Source organism: Giraffa tippelskirchi, chromosome 11 (assembly GCF_054371585.1).
Source record: "Giraffa tippelskirchi isolate mGirTip1 chromosome 11, T2T-mGirTip1v1.2.pri, whole genome shotgun sequence".
Lineage (NCBI taxonomy): Eukaryota > Metazoa > Chordata > Mammalia > Artiodactyla > Giraffidae > Giraffa > Giraffa tippelskirchi.
Window position 1 is genome coordinate 41,055,374 of NC_137285.1, and position 17,395 is coordinate 41,072,768.

The window sequence follows — 17,395 nt, forward strand, 5'->3', positions numbered from 1 at the left end:
CATCCTTCCTGTCATGCTCTTACTCTGCTCTACTTGGATTTTTTTCTTTTCGTGCCTGTTCCTTTATTCCGCCTGACATATTTTCTGCTTTCCCCCTTGCTTTTCTCCTAGGACCTGACCCTTTCTAACCAGCCTCTTTCTCCCTTCCTTTCTCTTATCCTTTGACATTGTTTCCTTAGCTGCTTAATCTGGATTGACAGTTGTGACTAAAACTGGTTCAACTTGGTCAGGTGGGCAGAGTGGGACAGGAATCTAGATGCCACTCACTCAGGGCTTTCTTATGAAGATGGCTTGTTTCTCTGGCTTCTGACAAGCTAACACACTCCTGTATTTGGGCTTCTTGTTTATAGGTTATTGGATGCTTACTCTAGGTTAAAGTGTGATTATGCTGTCGGCTAGTGCAGAGGGATTTCCTTCAGAGCTGAGTTCCACTGCAGCATGTGAGCTAAACCTGTCTCTCCTCTTTGCATGCTCAGTTGCTTCAGTCATATCCGACTCTCTGTGACCCTGTGGACTCTAACCCACCAGGTTCCTCTGACTATGGGATTCTTCAGGCAAGAATACTGGAGTGGGTTGCTGTGCCCTCCTCCAGGGGATTTTCCTGATCCAGGGATCGAACCCTCTCTCTTATATCTCCTTCATTGACAGGTGGATTCTTTACCACGAGCGCCACCTGGGAAGCCCCTCTCTCCTCATTAGGCCACAGTAAAAAGCCTCCTAATAGTTAAATGATTTTCCTAGAAAGAGAAAAAAAGAACTAGATTTAACTTCTTTTTACATAAATCTGCCTTGCTTTGGCAAAGGAGTCTATCCTTTAATCTGTTGAGCTGAAACCTTTTAAAAACAATTGTTTGTATAACTGATATAAATCATATCGGAGTTTGGATATGAAAATATCTGTGAGAATATAACATGATTTGTTTAAGACTAGATGAAATGAGTCAGGTATTGAGGGCTGATTTTTATTTCTCCCTTCAGCTGTGAGGGAGCTTGAATTGAAAGGAGAGTGCTTTGAGATATGGGTGAATATTTTCAGACCTGAATGTTTGATGGCTAGAGTAAGAAAACTATACATGTGAATACATCTTACCTTTGAGATTCTTAAAATAGAATGTTGTCCTTTAATAGATATGACAAAATAAATAGCCTCTCAGGACAAGTTTTTCACAAATATATAATTCATTTCAATTCCGACTTTTTTTCTTTGCATGTAGCCATCGTCTGGAATACTTCAAACCTTTCAGTTTTAACACACTGCTTGGAGAAAAATGGAACCAACCAGAATCAGACCTGTGGCTAACAGAGAAACCTGATGTGTAGGAGCATAGTAGATGACTGTATCAATCATTTCTTCTCTATACCCTTTAAGGTAAACCAACAATAATCTCTTTCAAGATATCATGAACACATTTCAACAATAAATATTTTATAGAGGTCAGTGAAAATAGAGTATTTCTGTGGCAAATTGTGTATGAATTAACAGGAAAGTAGAAAGTTCAGATATGATTTTAACTATAAAGTGAAAATGTTTCTCAGTCACTTTGTCCAGGAGCCATCATGTCAAGGTTCTACCATCTGCCTTGCATCACCATCACCCCCAAATATCCCTGACTCTGTCAGCTAAAATCATTATTTCTCTTCCCACTTCCCCAAACCTCAGCCAGCTTGTAACGAACGTCTTGTTCGCACATTTTTGTACTCCATTGTAATATAAATTCTCGGACTTCCCTGGTGGTATAGTGGTTAAGAATTCGCCTGCCAATGCAGGGGTCATGGGTTCAGTCCCTGGTTGGGGAAGATTCCACATGCTGTGGAGCAGCTAAGCCTGTGCACCACAACTACTGAAGCCTGTGCCCCCTAGAACCTGTGCTCCACAACCAGAGAAGCTACCACAATGAGAAGCACTCACCACTAGAGAAAACCTGTGTCAGCACTGAAGACCCAGCATGGCTCAAAATAAATAAATAAAATTTTTAAAATTGACACTTCCTTTTGAAAAATATTTACATAATAATTCTTCACTCAGACTTCTCTGTTCATACTTGAAATGAATAGAAAAAAATGGTATATTTCGTTAGAACAGGAGGTACACATCTGTTAAGGCATCATTAAAATACATGTGCTATTTAATCAGTGTTTTTTCCTGTCTTATGATTACTTTTCTTCTGTAGAAGAAAATAGAATGAAGTTGTCTTGAGTTCCGGCAACAGGTTCTGCTTTCATTTGCGAATAAAGGACATTTTCTTCATGCTGGTAAACAAGATGTCAAAATGTCTTCATTTTATTTTGTAAACATCAAACACCTCTGGTTCATAATTTTCAAATTTTGTTATAATTCATTGCTTGAAGCCATCTAGTAGATTATCTATGAACTTTTCCACCAAACCTGGTCCTTCACCTTGTTCTTAACACAAGATGAGCAGTCTTACAGAAGAAACTTTATTGTTTGTACAGACACCTATTTGCCTACCCAACAATATACTTTTACTTCTTCTCCTTTGCTAACTCTTTTATATAGCTTCAATTTTTATTTTTTATTTCAGTTTATATAGCTTCAATTTTTAGAGGATCGTCTCAAAAACTACATTTTCCTAGATTCCTTTACAGATAGAAAGGACATTATAAAACAGTTCAATGAGATTAAGGATACAGTGTTAGAAGGGGCTTCAAGAAAAGATGCCTTACAGATGAAAGACTCAGCTGCCATATATCTTTTGTCCTTTGCCTTCTCTCTTCCTTTTAACTGAATTGCAGAATTGATACCTGAGTAACACACTAGCTCCTTGTTTTAATTAGGAGACAACCCATGGATAGGTCAGTAGCAAGACAAAAGAAGCCTGGGTTGCAAACAGCACAATAAGGTAACATATCATATCAGAACTGCTACCTACGGACTTCTTTATAAAGAAGCAAATTAGCTGCCTAATTTGTTTCTACAAGTTGATCAATGGGTTCAATGCACTCCCATTAAAAAACCCTAAAGGCTTTTTTTTTGGTAGAAACTGACACAGTGATTCAGATTTTATGTGGAAGTACAAAGGACCTGAAATAGGCAAAAATTTTTTGAAGTAGTACGAAGTTGGAAGACTTATTCTACCTGACTTCTAGACTTATTAAGCTTCAGTGATGAAGAAACTTTGATCGTGGCATAGATTTAGATAGATATATCAGTGGACCAGAGTAGAGAAACCAGAAAAAGAACTACATATAGTCAGTTGATTTTTTGACAAAGGGAAAGGGTCATCTTTTCAACAAATAGTTTTCCAGTTGGGATAACTGGAAAAATGTGAAAAAAAATTCAGTTTACCTAAAAACCTACAGAGAAAATAAAATGTGAATGGTGAAATGAAAAAAGTTCTAGAAAAAAAACTTCATATCCTGGGGTAGAAAAACATTTTTTTTCAAACAGGACATAAAAAGCATGAACTGAAAAGGAGAAAAAATGAGAAATTGAACTTCATCAAAATTTAAAATTTCTGTTCATCAAAAGTTTCCATTAAGAAAGCAAAGAGGCAGTCTAGCAAGTCCACTCCTGAGTATATATCCGGAAAAAAAATGGAAACTCTAAATCAAAAGGGTACATGCACCTCAAAGTTCATAGCAGCATTAACTACAGTTGCTGAGATCAGAAGCATCCTAAGTGTCCATCCATGAATGGATAAAGAAGACATGTATAAATGAGTACTACTCAGCTTTTAGAAAGGAAGGAATTTTTGCCATTTGCAGCAACATGAATGGACTTACAAGGCATCATGCTTAGTGAAATAAGTCAGAGAAAAACAAATACTGTGTGATATCACTTGTATGTGGAATCTAAAAAACAAACTAATGACTATAACAAGAAACAGACTCAGATCTAGAGAACAAACTGGTGGTACCATTGAAGAGAGGGAAGGAGGAGGATCAAGATAGGGGTAGGAGATTAAGGGGTACAAACTATTATGTATTAAATAAGGTAAAAGGACATATTATTCAACACAGGGAACGTAGCCTATATTTTATAATAACAGTAATTGGAATATAATCTTAAAATTATGAATTACTGTTATACACCTAAAACTTATGTAATATTGCACATCAACTATACCTTAATTAAAAAAAATAGAATTAGAAAAAAGTGAAGATGCAAGCCACTGATTTGGACAAAGTATTTAAAATAGGCATATCTGATAAAGGACTCTCCGGAATATATAAAGGACTCCTATAAATTGGTAATAAAAGGACAAGCTAACCAACAAAGGTCTGTCTATTCAAAGCTATGGTTTTTCCAGTAGTCATGTATGGATATTAGAGTTGGACTATAAAGAAAGCTGAGTGCTGAAGAATTGATGCTTTTGAACTGTGGTGTTGGAGAAGATGCTTGAGAGTCTCTTGGACTGCAGGGAGATCCAACTAGTCCATCCTAAAGGATCTCAATCCTGAATATTCACTGGAGGGACTGATGCTGAAGCTGAAACTCCAATACTTTGGCCACCTGATGCAAAGAACTGACTCATTGGAAAAGACCCTGATGCTGGGAAAGATTGAAGGTAGGAGAAGGGGACGACAGAGGATGAGATGATTGGATGGCATCACTGACATGATGGACATGAGTTTGAGTAGGCTCTGGGAGTTGGTGATGGGCAGGGAAGCCTGGCATGCTGCAGTCCATGGGGTTGCAAAGAGTCGGACATGACTGAGTGACTGAACTGAACTGAATTAAAGAGCAAAAACACTTGATCAAACACTTACAGAGGAAAATATTCAAAAGGCCAATAAGTATATAGAAAGGCTTTCAACCTCACTTACCACTAAGCAAAGACAAAGTAAAATCACAGCAAGATACCACTAAATAACCAAAATTAAAAATTCACACGATGGCTAAAGTTGGAAACAACTGGCAATACCAAGTGCTAATGGGAATGTGGAGAACCTGGATCAGCAGTTCAGATGTTAAAAAAACTTTATTTATATGGTGGCAAAGTAAAGCACAGACATCCTAGATACAATCAAAATCATATAAAATGCAGAATTTGGATGTTTCTAAACCTAAAACCTAAAATGTTTCTTTCTAAAACCTAATTTGCATCTTCTTTTGATCCGTTTAGATGTTTTCAAAACATCTCTTAACATTCTTTTATCTAGATGGGAAATAGTTTCCTTCTTTTAATGCCAAGCAAGCAAAAACATGTTATATAAACATTTTCTTTTGAAAGGAATATACAGTTCCACCACAAAATTTTGGAAAGTTTGGTATCTTAGCAAGATACCAGTGCGCCCTATAGAAACTTAGTATTTGAAAGTGGGTATTTGTAGTAAAAAAATTTGTTTTTCAACTTTAGACCATGTAAGAATATTGCTTAAGATACGCATAAATGCATTACTTTGCTGTGTTGTGAATTGTTCACTACAGTATCACTCAGATTCTCTCTTCTTGCCACTTAAATAGATTACACAATGCATGTATTTATTCAGGTGCTTTCTCATGCTTTTTCTCAGCTCCAGTAAAATGTAAGTCACACTCCAGAGGGAAATATGCTTTTTATTTTTAGCCCCCAATTACTTTCTTTTTACATTATTTATTTATTTATTTATTCATTTGAAAAAAAATACTTAAGTTTTTCACCTCATTTCTTCCTTCTTTTAAAAATACTAGGCTTTGGGGGCAGAAGATGGTGAGTATAATTAATTAATCTGATATTTGCAAAGAAAAAGGGTGCAAGTGGTGGAGCAATTACAGTCAGCCCTCAACACTTCTATTTATGCCTCAAAGCCCATGTATCATCTCTACTTTCCATTTAAGTTTCCATAATACATTAACATTGCTGTATTCTGGCACTTTCCAATTTAAGTTTTCATAGTATATTAATTGGAGAAGGCAATGGCACCCTGCTCCAGTACTCTTACCTGAAAATCCCATGGATGGAGGAGCCTGGTAGGCTGTAGTCCATGGGGTCGCTAAGAGTCGGACACGACTCAGCGACTTCACTTTCACTTTTCCCGTTTGTGCACTGGAGAAGGAAATGGCAACCCACTCCAGTATTCTTGCCTGGAGAATCCCAGGGACGGTGGAGCCTGGTGGGCTGCCGTCTATGGGATCGCACAGAGTCAGACACGACTGAAGCGACTTAGCAGTAGCAGCAGTATATTAATGTTGCTGTATTATAGACCTACCCACTGTGCATTAGGAAACTTTCCAGACCTATCTCCCATCTCCTCAGTCTAATATTTTACTCCAGCAACCAGCTGGACTCAGCACACTGACAGCATCCTGCATCATGGTTTCGCTGCTGCCCCAGCTCATGCAAACACCTGCAGGAACCCACTTAGCCAATTTCATGCATAGACTACTCCAGATGTGAGAGAGAGCTCACACCCTATGGGACACCTCTTGACCAAGAAGCATGGGAGTAGGTGATTAAATCCCTCAGACTGACAGTTCCGAGGTCCCTTCCACATCGCTCTGTAGAAGACGCCTATAAGGATTGCACTCCAGTTGCTCATAGCAGTGACCAAATAATAGCACAAATTGACTCATTTTGTGTTTTGCTCTTCCTTGTTCCTGTTTGAGATTACTTTACCAAAATCAACCCACTTGCAAGCCCTTGTCCCAGATCTGTTCTATGGGGAAGGCAGGCTAAATCAGTTGTTACCTGAAGAGACCCTCAGAAGTGGTCTGTCGGGATGGGAATCAGGAACTATTATTGTTCATGGGGCATACAGGGATAGGGACCCCATTGGTATTAGTGATGACACAAGAGTAACATCACAGTTACCAAGACTTTTTTACTGGTGGTAGACTGGCTTGAGGAGCAGGTGAAGATCAAACATCAGTGTAAGTGATAGCACTTGGCATAGAAGCAGTGGTAATAGTAGGGACTAGGAGTTATTAACCCTTTTTCTTTTGTTTGTAAAAATTTGGACATTGAAATAACTTTATTTGCTATTTCTCCATTAATAAAAAGTAAACATTTGGAGGAGAGTCTGAGAAGATGGTGGAGTAGGAAGAACCAGGTATCTGTCTCCTCACCTAGACAACAATTGCACCAGCAGAATTGTCTGATATAACGGTTTTGAAACTCTGGAGTATATTGAAGGTGAAGTTGACTGCTGTCTGATAAAGGCTTTCAGTTCAGTTCAGTTCAGTTGCTCAGTTGTGTCTGACTCTCTGCAACCATGGACTGCAGCATGCCAGGCTTCCTGTCCTCACCAACTCCCAGAGCTTGCTCAAACTTACGTCCATCGAGTTGATGATGCCATCCATCATCCTCTGTTGTCCCCTTCTCCTCCTGCCTTCAATCTTTCCCAGCATCAGGGTCTTTTCCAATGAGTCAGCTCTTCCCATCAGGTATTCAAAGTATTGGAGCTTCAGCTTCAGCATCAGTCCTTCCAATGAATATTTAGGACTGATTTCCTTTAGGATTGACTGGTTTGATCTCCTTGCAGTCTGAGGGACTCTAGAGTCTTCTCCAACACCACAGTTCAAAGCATCAATTCTTCAGCGCTCAACTTTCTTTTCCAACTCTCAGATCTACACGTGACTACTGGAAAAACCATAGCTTTGATTATATGGACCTGTGTTGGCAAAGTAATGTCTCTGCTTTTGAATATGCTGTCTAGATTTGTCATAGCTTTTCTTCCAAGGAGCAGGCATCTTTTAATTTCAGTCACCATCTGATTCTGGAGCCCAGGAAAATAAAGTCTCTCACTGTTTCCATTGTTTCCCCATCTATTTGCCATGAAGTGATGGGACCAGATGCCATGATCTTAGTTGTTTGAATGTTGAGTTTCAAGCCAGCCTTTTCAATCTCCTCTTCCACTCTCATCAAGAGGCTCTTTAGTTCCTCTTTGCTTTCTGTCATAAGGATGGTGTCATTCTGCATATCTGAGGTTATTGATACTTCTCCCGGCAATCTTGATTCTAGCTTGTGCTTCATCCAGCCTGGCATTTCACGTGATATACTCTGCATATAAGTTAAATAAACAGGGTGACAATATACAGCCTTGACATACTCCTTTCCCAGTATGGAACCTGTCCATTGTTCCATGTCCAGTTCTAACTGTTGCTTCTTGACCTGCATACAGATTTCTTGGGAGGCAGGTAAGATGGTTTGGTATTCCCATCTCTTTAAGAATTTTCTGCAGTTTGTTGTGATTCACACAGTGAAAGGCTTTGACATAGATAAAGGCTTTAGAAGCCTTGAAAATAGAAAATAGTCAACTACAAACTCAAGGCACAATGTGAGCATCAGAAAAATGCACATCAACATTTGAGTAAGCCCTGTTTCCAACAACTGAAAATGATGCAGAAAGTCAAGTTCCAGATTTAGTGGTAAGGGTAACTATACTGCAAAGGAGACTGAATGCTCAGCTTTGACAGTTGGCTGTGTCAAAACCAGGGGCCTCATAAGTAAAGCGTGTGACCCTGAAACCTAGAATGAGGATATTTGTGTGGATAAGCCTATTCTGTCATATCTTGAACCCCAGGTTTTCCTTCACCCTTTGGGCTGGCAGAGGCAGCTCCTTTACCCTCATTTGAGTGAATCGTTCTCAAGTTGCCTAGACATTCCCCCTAAAACCTCACCTGAGGCAGATGCCTCGGAAGCAATACTTGCCAAAATATACCTTCTCCTCACCAAACTGAGAATGAGGGTGAGATTGCAGCACAGTTGAAGGGACAACAGGATAATAAGTACATGTCATGGGAAGAAGTACTGTGCGCACCGAAAAGTTACAGGACTTGGAACCAGGGAAGCACATGTTGGAGTGGATCTAATTTATTAGAGAAGGCAATAAATAAGGACAAGATTTATTGGCATGGGATATTAAACTTGGGACTTAACATCTTGACAAGAGTAGTTTGGAGGAAATTAGAAGGTAAATCTAAAACATCTTCTAGGGCCAGAAAGTAAGGAAGCACTAAATAGGAAAATAAATTGGTGAGCATCTTCCATTTCACTTCTTGTCCTAATTTTTATCTATAAGAAAAAATTTATAAAATCGACTATCATACCCATTTATTATCACCAACTGTTGTTTTTCATGTAAGGAATAGTGAAAAGATTATCACTAGAGCTAAAATGATATGTATAAGGAATATAAGAAACTAGAAGTTATTAATCTAGGAACATGAAGGATATACAAATTTCACCTTATGATTTCATGATAAATAGTATGTAAAATATTTTCCATACAGTGTGACCCATAGGTAAATTTTGTGCTTGATATTTATAGATCACATATGTTTTTTAAAGGAGAAATAGTAGAAAATATTTTCAAATGATATTTCACTTTACCATTTGTATGAGTTGCAATAATATATAGTCACGCCATTTGCTATTGAGAGAGCTTTAGTGTTTTTCTGTTCATTTTTTACTTTATACCGAAAAACAGGGAATGCAGAGTTAATTTTCTTGTGACAGCTATCAGTGAAATATCTCTTAAATAGTATATCTGAGCCAATAGTACACTGAAAACCCCTGTTTCAAATAATGCTCTGAGGCACTGGAATGCCTTAAGTATATCTTTTGAAAAGATAGCTTTGCAGATACAGGAAACCAAACTATAAATGGAACAGTTCCGAGTGGTAAAAAAAAAAAAAAAAAAAAAATGTGCCAAATTCAAATATATGTTTTTGAATGATCTTTAAAAAAGTATCCTGAAGAAAAAAAGATAATACCACAAGTAGTAACCTTTAGTATATATTGTAGAAACCCAAGTGTCCTATATTCTTAAAATAGTCCTGGTTTTTCTCCTGACTGCCTGACTTTGTGCAAATCTTTTCATTAAAATTTCTAATGTTTATTTTTCAGGAACCATATATTTAGTTTTGACAGCAATCTCAGAGAGTCATATGGAATGCTTATTTTTAAAGTTAAGAAAACAGAGCTTCAGAGATTAAACATCTTGCCCAAGATCATACAGCTAAGGAACAGTGGATTTGAACCTAGAAAGTTTGATTCTGGAAACCAAGCACTTGTCAACTATCCTACAGCCTCTGTAGTCTTACCTACACATCTATAATGTAAAGCCACAGAACTAGTTTCCTCCCTGATTCTATAAATAAAAATAACGCAAGAGGAAACAAGAGGTTCATAAGCCCTTCACTTTTTTGTGGTACACTCACAGAGAAGATGGGTATTCAAGTTACTCCTTTTTAATAAGCCACTTGCTAAGAGAAACACATTTTTCACCCTGGGTTCCCCTAGGGTGTCATTTATTGTAGCATTGGAGTGTCACAGCAGGTATACTTTGGTGGCTCATCTGAAAGCAAATCTCAGGATTTATCCCAAATAAATAGAGGATGAGTCACAGGGTAGTAGAATATCAGAGAGGAGAAAAACCCAGGCTGCATCTATACTAGATGTTTTTACTAACTTGGTTTTTGTCAAAGATCAAAAGACAAACTTAAGAAGATATAAAAACTTTGGCAGTAAAACCACACCCTTGAGTAACATGCAATATAACTATAATAGTCTTTTATCTTTATGTATCAGAAACTAATCAGAATTTTGCTAATTGCATTCCCATGCTTACATCTGACTCCTGTATTGTCTGTGAATTACATCTAGGATCTTGATTATGTCCAGGTTCAATTTTTGGTAAGAATATTTCATAGGCAGTATTACAAGATTCTTCTATCAGCAGATGCATAATGTCTGGTTGTCTCCTTTTGAGGTGTTAGAAGCCATGGATGAACATTGTTTAAATCCATGAGTGATAATCCAGTTTTGCCATTACTTACTTACTTTAATAGCTTTTGAATTGTCTCAGTTCAGCTATCTGGATGCTAAGAACCACTGTTTTCACAAGATAAATGCTTGCTTTTCTTTGATTTAGCTGTTTTCTGAATACTTGGTCCTCTAGCAATACTAAAGATGACCAATGAGATTTTTAAAAGTATCTTTCTGAACTCACGGATTAAAAATTCTTTATATGTGTTAATTCACTTCAGTTTTCTCATTGATGTTCAATGTGTTTCATCTTTGGTCAGTGGAGTCTCTTTAAGTCTCTAAGTCTTTGTCATCATCAATAGCTTGTCTGCTTTCTGGTATGACAAGATGGTCCAGGTTCATCTTAGACATTGCCTGCTATAGACATAGAGCTAACCATTTCTCCAGTACGTCTTGGTTTCTGTTAGTGGCAAATGATATTTAGAGACCACTATTTGGAAACTAGGAGTACTCATTGCTGATGGGTTGGGTACATTTTTCTAGTCCTTTTAGAGAATACGTCATGGTTTCGTATTGACACTTCCTACTTGATCTCATACATTTTATATCTGTTATTCTTCTAACATGACCCAAATTTGTTTTCAGTGATTTCAACATAATTTCTCATTTGTTTTTTCCCACAATAACAGACTCTGAATAAATTAACACTGTCAACAACAATATGATTACTAGAAAGAGTTTAAAGAGCATTTTTGTGTTTGCTCTTCTTTTTGACCTTAGAGTATATCCCAAAAGGATATACAGCCAAATTCCTGTGTTTAAAACCGTTGAAAGTAGTTTCTATCTTATGTTTTATGCCCCCCAAATCAATACAATTGAGTTTGTTGGTTTCATTCCCCTTTCACTTTGAGGGAATTTTTTTTTAATTTAAAATACTTCTGAGATTTCAGCTTCAAATCTGTGGATCAAGATATACTCAGAGAAGCCTGGCCTCTATTCTGGTTCCCTCTAACTTATCACCTCTGTCCCCTTATAGCTATAGTTCACACTTCCATTTTTGATGTAAGCAAGAAAGGAAACACCAAGATAGTCACACATGACAGATCAAATTTCTCTTTCATTTGCCTAAGCAAATAGACTTGTAACTATGGGGTCTTACCCAGTTTCGCTGATAAATAAGAGATTCTTATCCAGATTTACTAATGATTTCAAGGATATAAAGCCAAAAGACTCAGGCAAATGAAAGAGAAATTTGATTTGTCATGTGTGGCTGTCTTGGTGTTTCCTTTCTGCATTGGACACATTCTCTGGCTAGTATTAGATGAGGTCTTTAAATGAGATTTGTGTCTGACCTCACATAGCAAGAAAGGAATTGTTTAATGAAGCCTCCCTATTTTGTACTTAGATTGGTAAAGGGCTTATGTGACATTTTCTCTGGAGCCATGCCTTATAATTCCAGAGATTTCCAGGGATAATCTTGCTAAGAGAATTTCACAGATAAGGGCACTCCTACTAATAGATACCTTTAGGCTGAAGATATTTAGGCTATGTTTACCAAAATATTAGACTAGGACACTTGTGTTTTTTTCTTTTCCAGAGAATGTCCCTTGGTAATCAGAAAGAAACACATCACAGGCCAGCAGCTTTAACAAGGTGTAAGAATTCCCTCTATGGAATACCTTAACAATGACCACATTGCTTCATAGGTCTTTTAAATTTCTTTTAGCAACTCAATTACTCCTTTTCCTTCTTTATTCACAGTTATTTGAACCTTTTTTCAGTGTGTTGATGGAAACAGTTAACTTGAGTGTATAATTTTTCTAAGGCCAAATTCACTGCCTCCTCTGGCCAGTTAGTTTCCATAGGTGTTAGATCTATTGGGAGACTTAATTCAGCTTCCTCTAAATATTTTTTCATCTTGGGAAATCATTGTTTACATAAATCTTGATTTTTTATTTAATGATATAAATAAACTTACAAATTCTCTGTTATACCATATAGCTGTAGAAGAGAGATTAATATTTGATATACCATGTATTATTTAATGTTATAGGATAATTCTATTCCTCCTCAATAGAAATGGTTTCCCCTCATCCACATTCCACATTATACAGATGGCAACTAGAGTATCCTGTTAAATAAATTCTGGATCATGTTTGGTTTGTTCCACATATTATGGTACAGGTTTTTACAGATGTCATTATGTAACATTTACTCTTGCTAGGGAAAACACATGTTGCTTCTATATCTAAACCTCCATACTTGTTGGTTTTAAGAACCCAAGTAGCTAACTCAGGAATCTGATGAAGGCGTATACCTTAGCATTACAGTCTCTTTTCAGAGATGGACACTGGATTTTTTTGTTGAATATCTGCATGACGCACTTTGTTGTTCAGTCACTAAGTCATGTCCGACTGTTTGCAACTTCATTGTCTGTGGCATGCCAGGCTTCTCTGTCTTCCACTATCTCTTGGAGTTTGCTCCAATTCATGTCCATTGACTCTGTGATGCTACTTAACCATCTCATCTTCTGTCTCCCCCTTCTCCTTTTGCCTTCAATCTTTTCCAGCATCATTGTCTTTTCCAGTGAGTCAGCTTTTTGCATCAGGTGGCCAAAATAGTAGAGCTTTAGCTTCAGCAACACTTATTTCAGTGAGTATTCCAAGGGTGATTTCTTTTAGTTTGACTGGTTTGATCTCCTTGCTGTCCAAGGGACTCTCAAGAGTGTTCTCCAGCACTGCAGTTCGAAAGCATCAATTCTGCAGTGCTTAGCCTTCTTTATGGTCCAACTCTCACATCAGTATGACTACTGGAAAAACCATACCTTTTATTCTACAGACATCTGTCAGCAAAGTGATGTCTCTGCTTTTGAATACACTGTCTAGGTTTGTCAGAGCTTTCCTTCCAAGAAGCAAGTATCTTTTAATTTCATGACTGCAGTCATCATCTACAGTGATTTTGGAGCCCAAGAATAGAAAATCTGTCTCTGCTTCCACTTTTTCCCCTTCTGTTTGCCATGAAGTGATGGGACTGGATGCCATGATCTTAGTTCTTTGAATATTGTTTCACACCAACTTTCTCACTCTCACCAAGAGGCTCTTTAGTTCCTCTTCACTTTCTGCCATTAGAGTGGTATCATATGCATATCTGAGGTTGTTGATATTTCTCCCAGCAATCTTTGTATGTGTCTGTGTTTTTCTTTTGCTTTTTTTTTTTTACAATAGTAAAAGATGTTTATCAGCTTTCACAATAATAGCCAGACAGAAAATAAAAGATAATTACAATTGCAAGCCATAATGGGAACATGATTAACCTAACAATATAAAATAATTACATACAATTTGAGGAGTCAAGCAGAATGATGTCGTAAGTGGAAGTGCATACGTGCACATGTTTTCATCTGCTCAGCCAATCTGTGTCTTTTGATTGGTGCATTTAATACATTTATATTTAAGGTAATTATCAATATGTATGCTCCTGTTACCCTTTTCTTAATTGTTTTGGGTTTACTTTCTGTAGGTAGGGCTTTTCCTTCTCTTGTTTTCTGCCTAGAAAAGTTTCTTTAGCATTTGTTGTAAAGCTGGTTTGGTGATGCTGAATTCTTTTAACTTTTGCTTGCCTGGAAAGCTTTTGATTTCTCCATCAAATCTGAAGGAGATTCTTGCTGGGTGGAGTATTCTTGGTTATAGGCTCTTGCCTTTCATCACTTTAAATATGTCATGCCATTTCCTTCTGGCTTGTGGAGTTCCTGTTGAGAAATCAGCTGATAGCCTGTTTGGAGTTCCCTTGTATATTGTATGTCATTTTTCCCTTATTGCTTTTAATATTTTATCTGTGTCTTTAATTTTTGTCCATTTGATTATTGTGTGTCTGGGTGTGTTCCTCCTTGGGTTTATCCTGCCTGGAACTCTCTGTGCTTCCTGGAGTTGGTTGATTATTTCCTTTCCTATGTTAGTTTCCCAGCAGTCTTCATTCCAGCTTGTGATTGATCCAGCCCGGCATTTCACATGATGTCATCTGCATAGACGTTAGATAAGCAGGGTGACAGTATACTCTTTTGTCATACTCCTTTCCTGATTTTAAACCAGTCAGTTGTTCCATGTCAATTGTAACTGTTTCTTCTTTACCCACGTACAGGTTTCTCAGGAGACAGGTAACGTCATCTTGTATGCCCATCTCTTTAAGACTCTTCTATGATTTGTTGTGATACACATAGTCAAAGGCTTTAGTATAATCAATGAAACAGAAGTTTTTCTGAAACTTCCTTGCTTTCTCCATGATCCAAGGAACGTTGGCAGTTTGATCTCTGGTTCCTTGGCCTCTTCAAAACCCAGCTTGTACATCTGGAAGTTCTCTGTTCACCTACTGCTGAAGCCTAGCTTGAAGGATTTTGAGCATAGCCTTGCTGGCATATGAAATGAGTACAATTGTATGGTAGTTTGAACATTCTTTGATATTGCCCTTCTTTGGGATTGGAATGAAAACTGATCTTTTCCAGACCTGTGGCCACTGCTGAGTTTTCCAAATTTGCTGACATATTGAGCACCACTTTAACAGCATCATCTTTCAGGATTTTAAATAGCTCAGCCAGAATTCTGTTACCTCTACTAGCTCTGTTTGTAGTAATGCTTCCTAAGGCCCACTTGACTTCATTCTCCAGGAAGTCATGTTACCACACCATCATGGCTATCTGGGTCATTAAGACCTTTTTTGTATAGTTCTGTGTATTCTTGCCACCTCTTAATCTCTACTGCTTCTGTTAGGTCCTTAACATTCCTGTCATTTATCATGCCCATCCTTGCATAAAATGTTCCCTTGGTATATCCAGTTTTCTTAAAGATTTCTAGTCTTGCAGGAAAACATTCTATTGTTTTCCTCTGTGTCTTTGTATTGTTCATTTAAGAAGGCCATCTTATTGCTCCTTGCTATTCTCCAAAACACTTCATTCAGTTGGGTATATCTTTCGCTTTCTCTCTTGCCTTTCATTTCTCTTCTTTTTTTTCAGCTATTTATAAATCCTCCTCACTTCGCCAACCGCTTCACCTTCTTTCATTTCTTTTTCTTTTGGGATGATTTTGATCACTGCCTCCTAACAGTGTTACAGACCTCCATCCATAGTTCTTCAGACACTGTTTACCAAGTCTAATTCCTTGAATCTATTTGTCACCTCCACTGTATAAAGGGATTTGGTTTAAGACATACCTAAATGGCCTAGTGGTTTTCCATACTTTCTTCAGTTTAAGCCTGAATTTTGCAAAATTTTGTGGCTCAGGATCTGAGCCACAGTCAGCTCCAGGTCTTGTTTTTACTGACTGTGTGGAACTTCTCCATCTTTGGCTACAAAGAACATAGTCAGTCTGATTTTGGTGTTAACCATCTAGTGATGTCCATGTGTAGAGCCGTCTCTTGTGTTGTTGGAAAAGGGTATTTGCTGTGACCAGCGTGTTCTCTTGACAAAACTGTTAGCCTTTAATCTGCTTCATTGTGTACTCCAAGGTCAAACTTGCCTGTTATTCCAGGTTTCTCTTGACTTCCTACTTTTGCATTCCAGTCCCCTATGATGAAAAGGACATTTTTTTTTGGTGTTAATTCTAGAAGGTCTTGTAGGTCTTCATAACTGATCAGCTTCAACTTCTTGACATCATTGGTTGGAGCTTAGACTTGGATTACTGTGATACTGAATGGTTTGCCTTGAGAACAAACCAAGATCATTCTGTCATTTTTGAGGTTGCATCCAAGAACTGCATTTTGGATTCTTTTTTTGACTATGAGGGCTACTCCATTTCTTCTAAGGTATTCTTTCCCACAGTAGTAGGTATAGTGGTCATCTGAATTAAATTCACCCATTCCCGTCCAATTTAGTTTGTTGATTCCTAAGATGTTGGTGTCCAGTCTTGCCATCTCCTTGACTTGACTATGTCCAATTTACCTTGATTCATGGACCTAACATTCCAGCTTCCTATACAGTATTGTTTTTACAGCATCAAACTTTACTTTCACCATCAGACATATCCACAGCTGAGCATCATGCTTGCTTTGGCCCGGCCACTTCATTCTTACTGGTGTGCTTTGTGCTCAGTTGCTCAGTTGTGTCAGACTCTGTGACGCAATGGAGTGTAGCCTGCCATGGTTATTCTGTCCATGGAATATTTCAGGCAAGAATACTGGAGCAGATTGCCATTTCCTGTTCCAGGTGATCTTCCCGACCTAGGGATCAAACCCAAATCTCTTGCATTGCCAGGCAGATTCTTTACCACTGATCCACCTGGGAAAGTAATTGCCCTCTGCTCTTCTCTGGTAGTATATGTGACATCCTACGACCGGGAGGGCTTATCTTCTGGCATCATGTATTTTGCCTTTTCATACTGTCCACGGGGTTCTCTAGGCAAGAACACCAAAGTGGAATGCTCTTTCTTTCTCCAGTGGACCTTGTTTTGTCAGAACTCTTCACCATGACCTGTCTTGGATGGGCTTGCATGGCATGGCCCATAGCTTCATTGAATTACAGAAGCCCTTTTGCCACGACAAGGTTTTGATTCATGAAGGGGTTCAAGGACTGTAGCACACCAGACTCTCCTGTCCACGGAATTTCCCAGGCATGAATACTGGAATGAGTTTCCATTTCCTTCTCCAGGAGATCTTCTTGACCCAGGGATTGAACCCACGTCTTCTGCATTGGCAGGCAGATTCTTTACTGCTGAGCTGGCAGGGAAGCCTGTGACCCACTTTAATTCTTCCTAATT

At 38.1% G+C, this 17,395-nt stretch overlaps 1 protein-coding gene across 17 annotated transcripts in view; it reads left to right on the plus strand.

Annotated features, from left to right (window-relative positions):
- Positions 1–17,395, plus strand: part of C11H4orf33 (chromosome 11 C4orf33 homolog) — an 855,122-nt gene that overhangs the window by 13,857 nt on the left and 823,870 nt on the right. For 7 of the 17 annotated variants that reach the window (XR_014068175.1, XR_014068174.1, XR_014068173.1 and 4 more), the window contains exon 7: positions 1,215–1,369. Coding sequence is in view for 10 of the 17 variants with exons in the window: in XM_081538265.1 (XP_081394391.1) it covers positions 1,215–1,320 (106 nt within the window). In the remaining 7 variants the exon portion in view is untranslated. Of the gene's footprint in view, positions 1–1,214; positions 2,259–17,395 lie in introns of those variants that run through there. The other 10 variants (XM_081538265.1, XM_081538269.1, XM_081538267.1 and 7 more) reach the window with 4 other exon arrangements.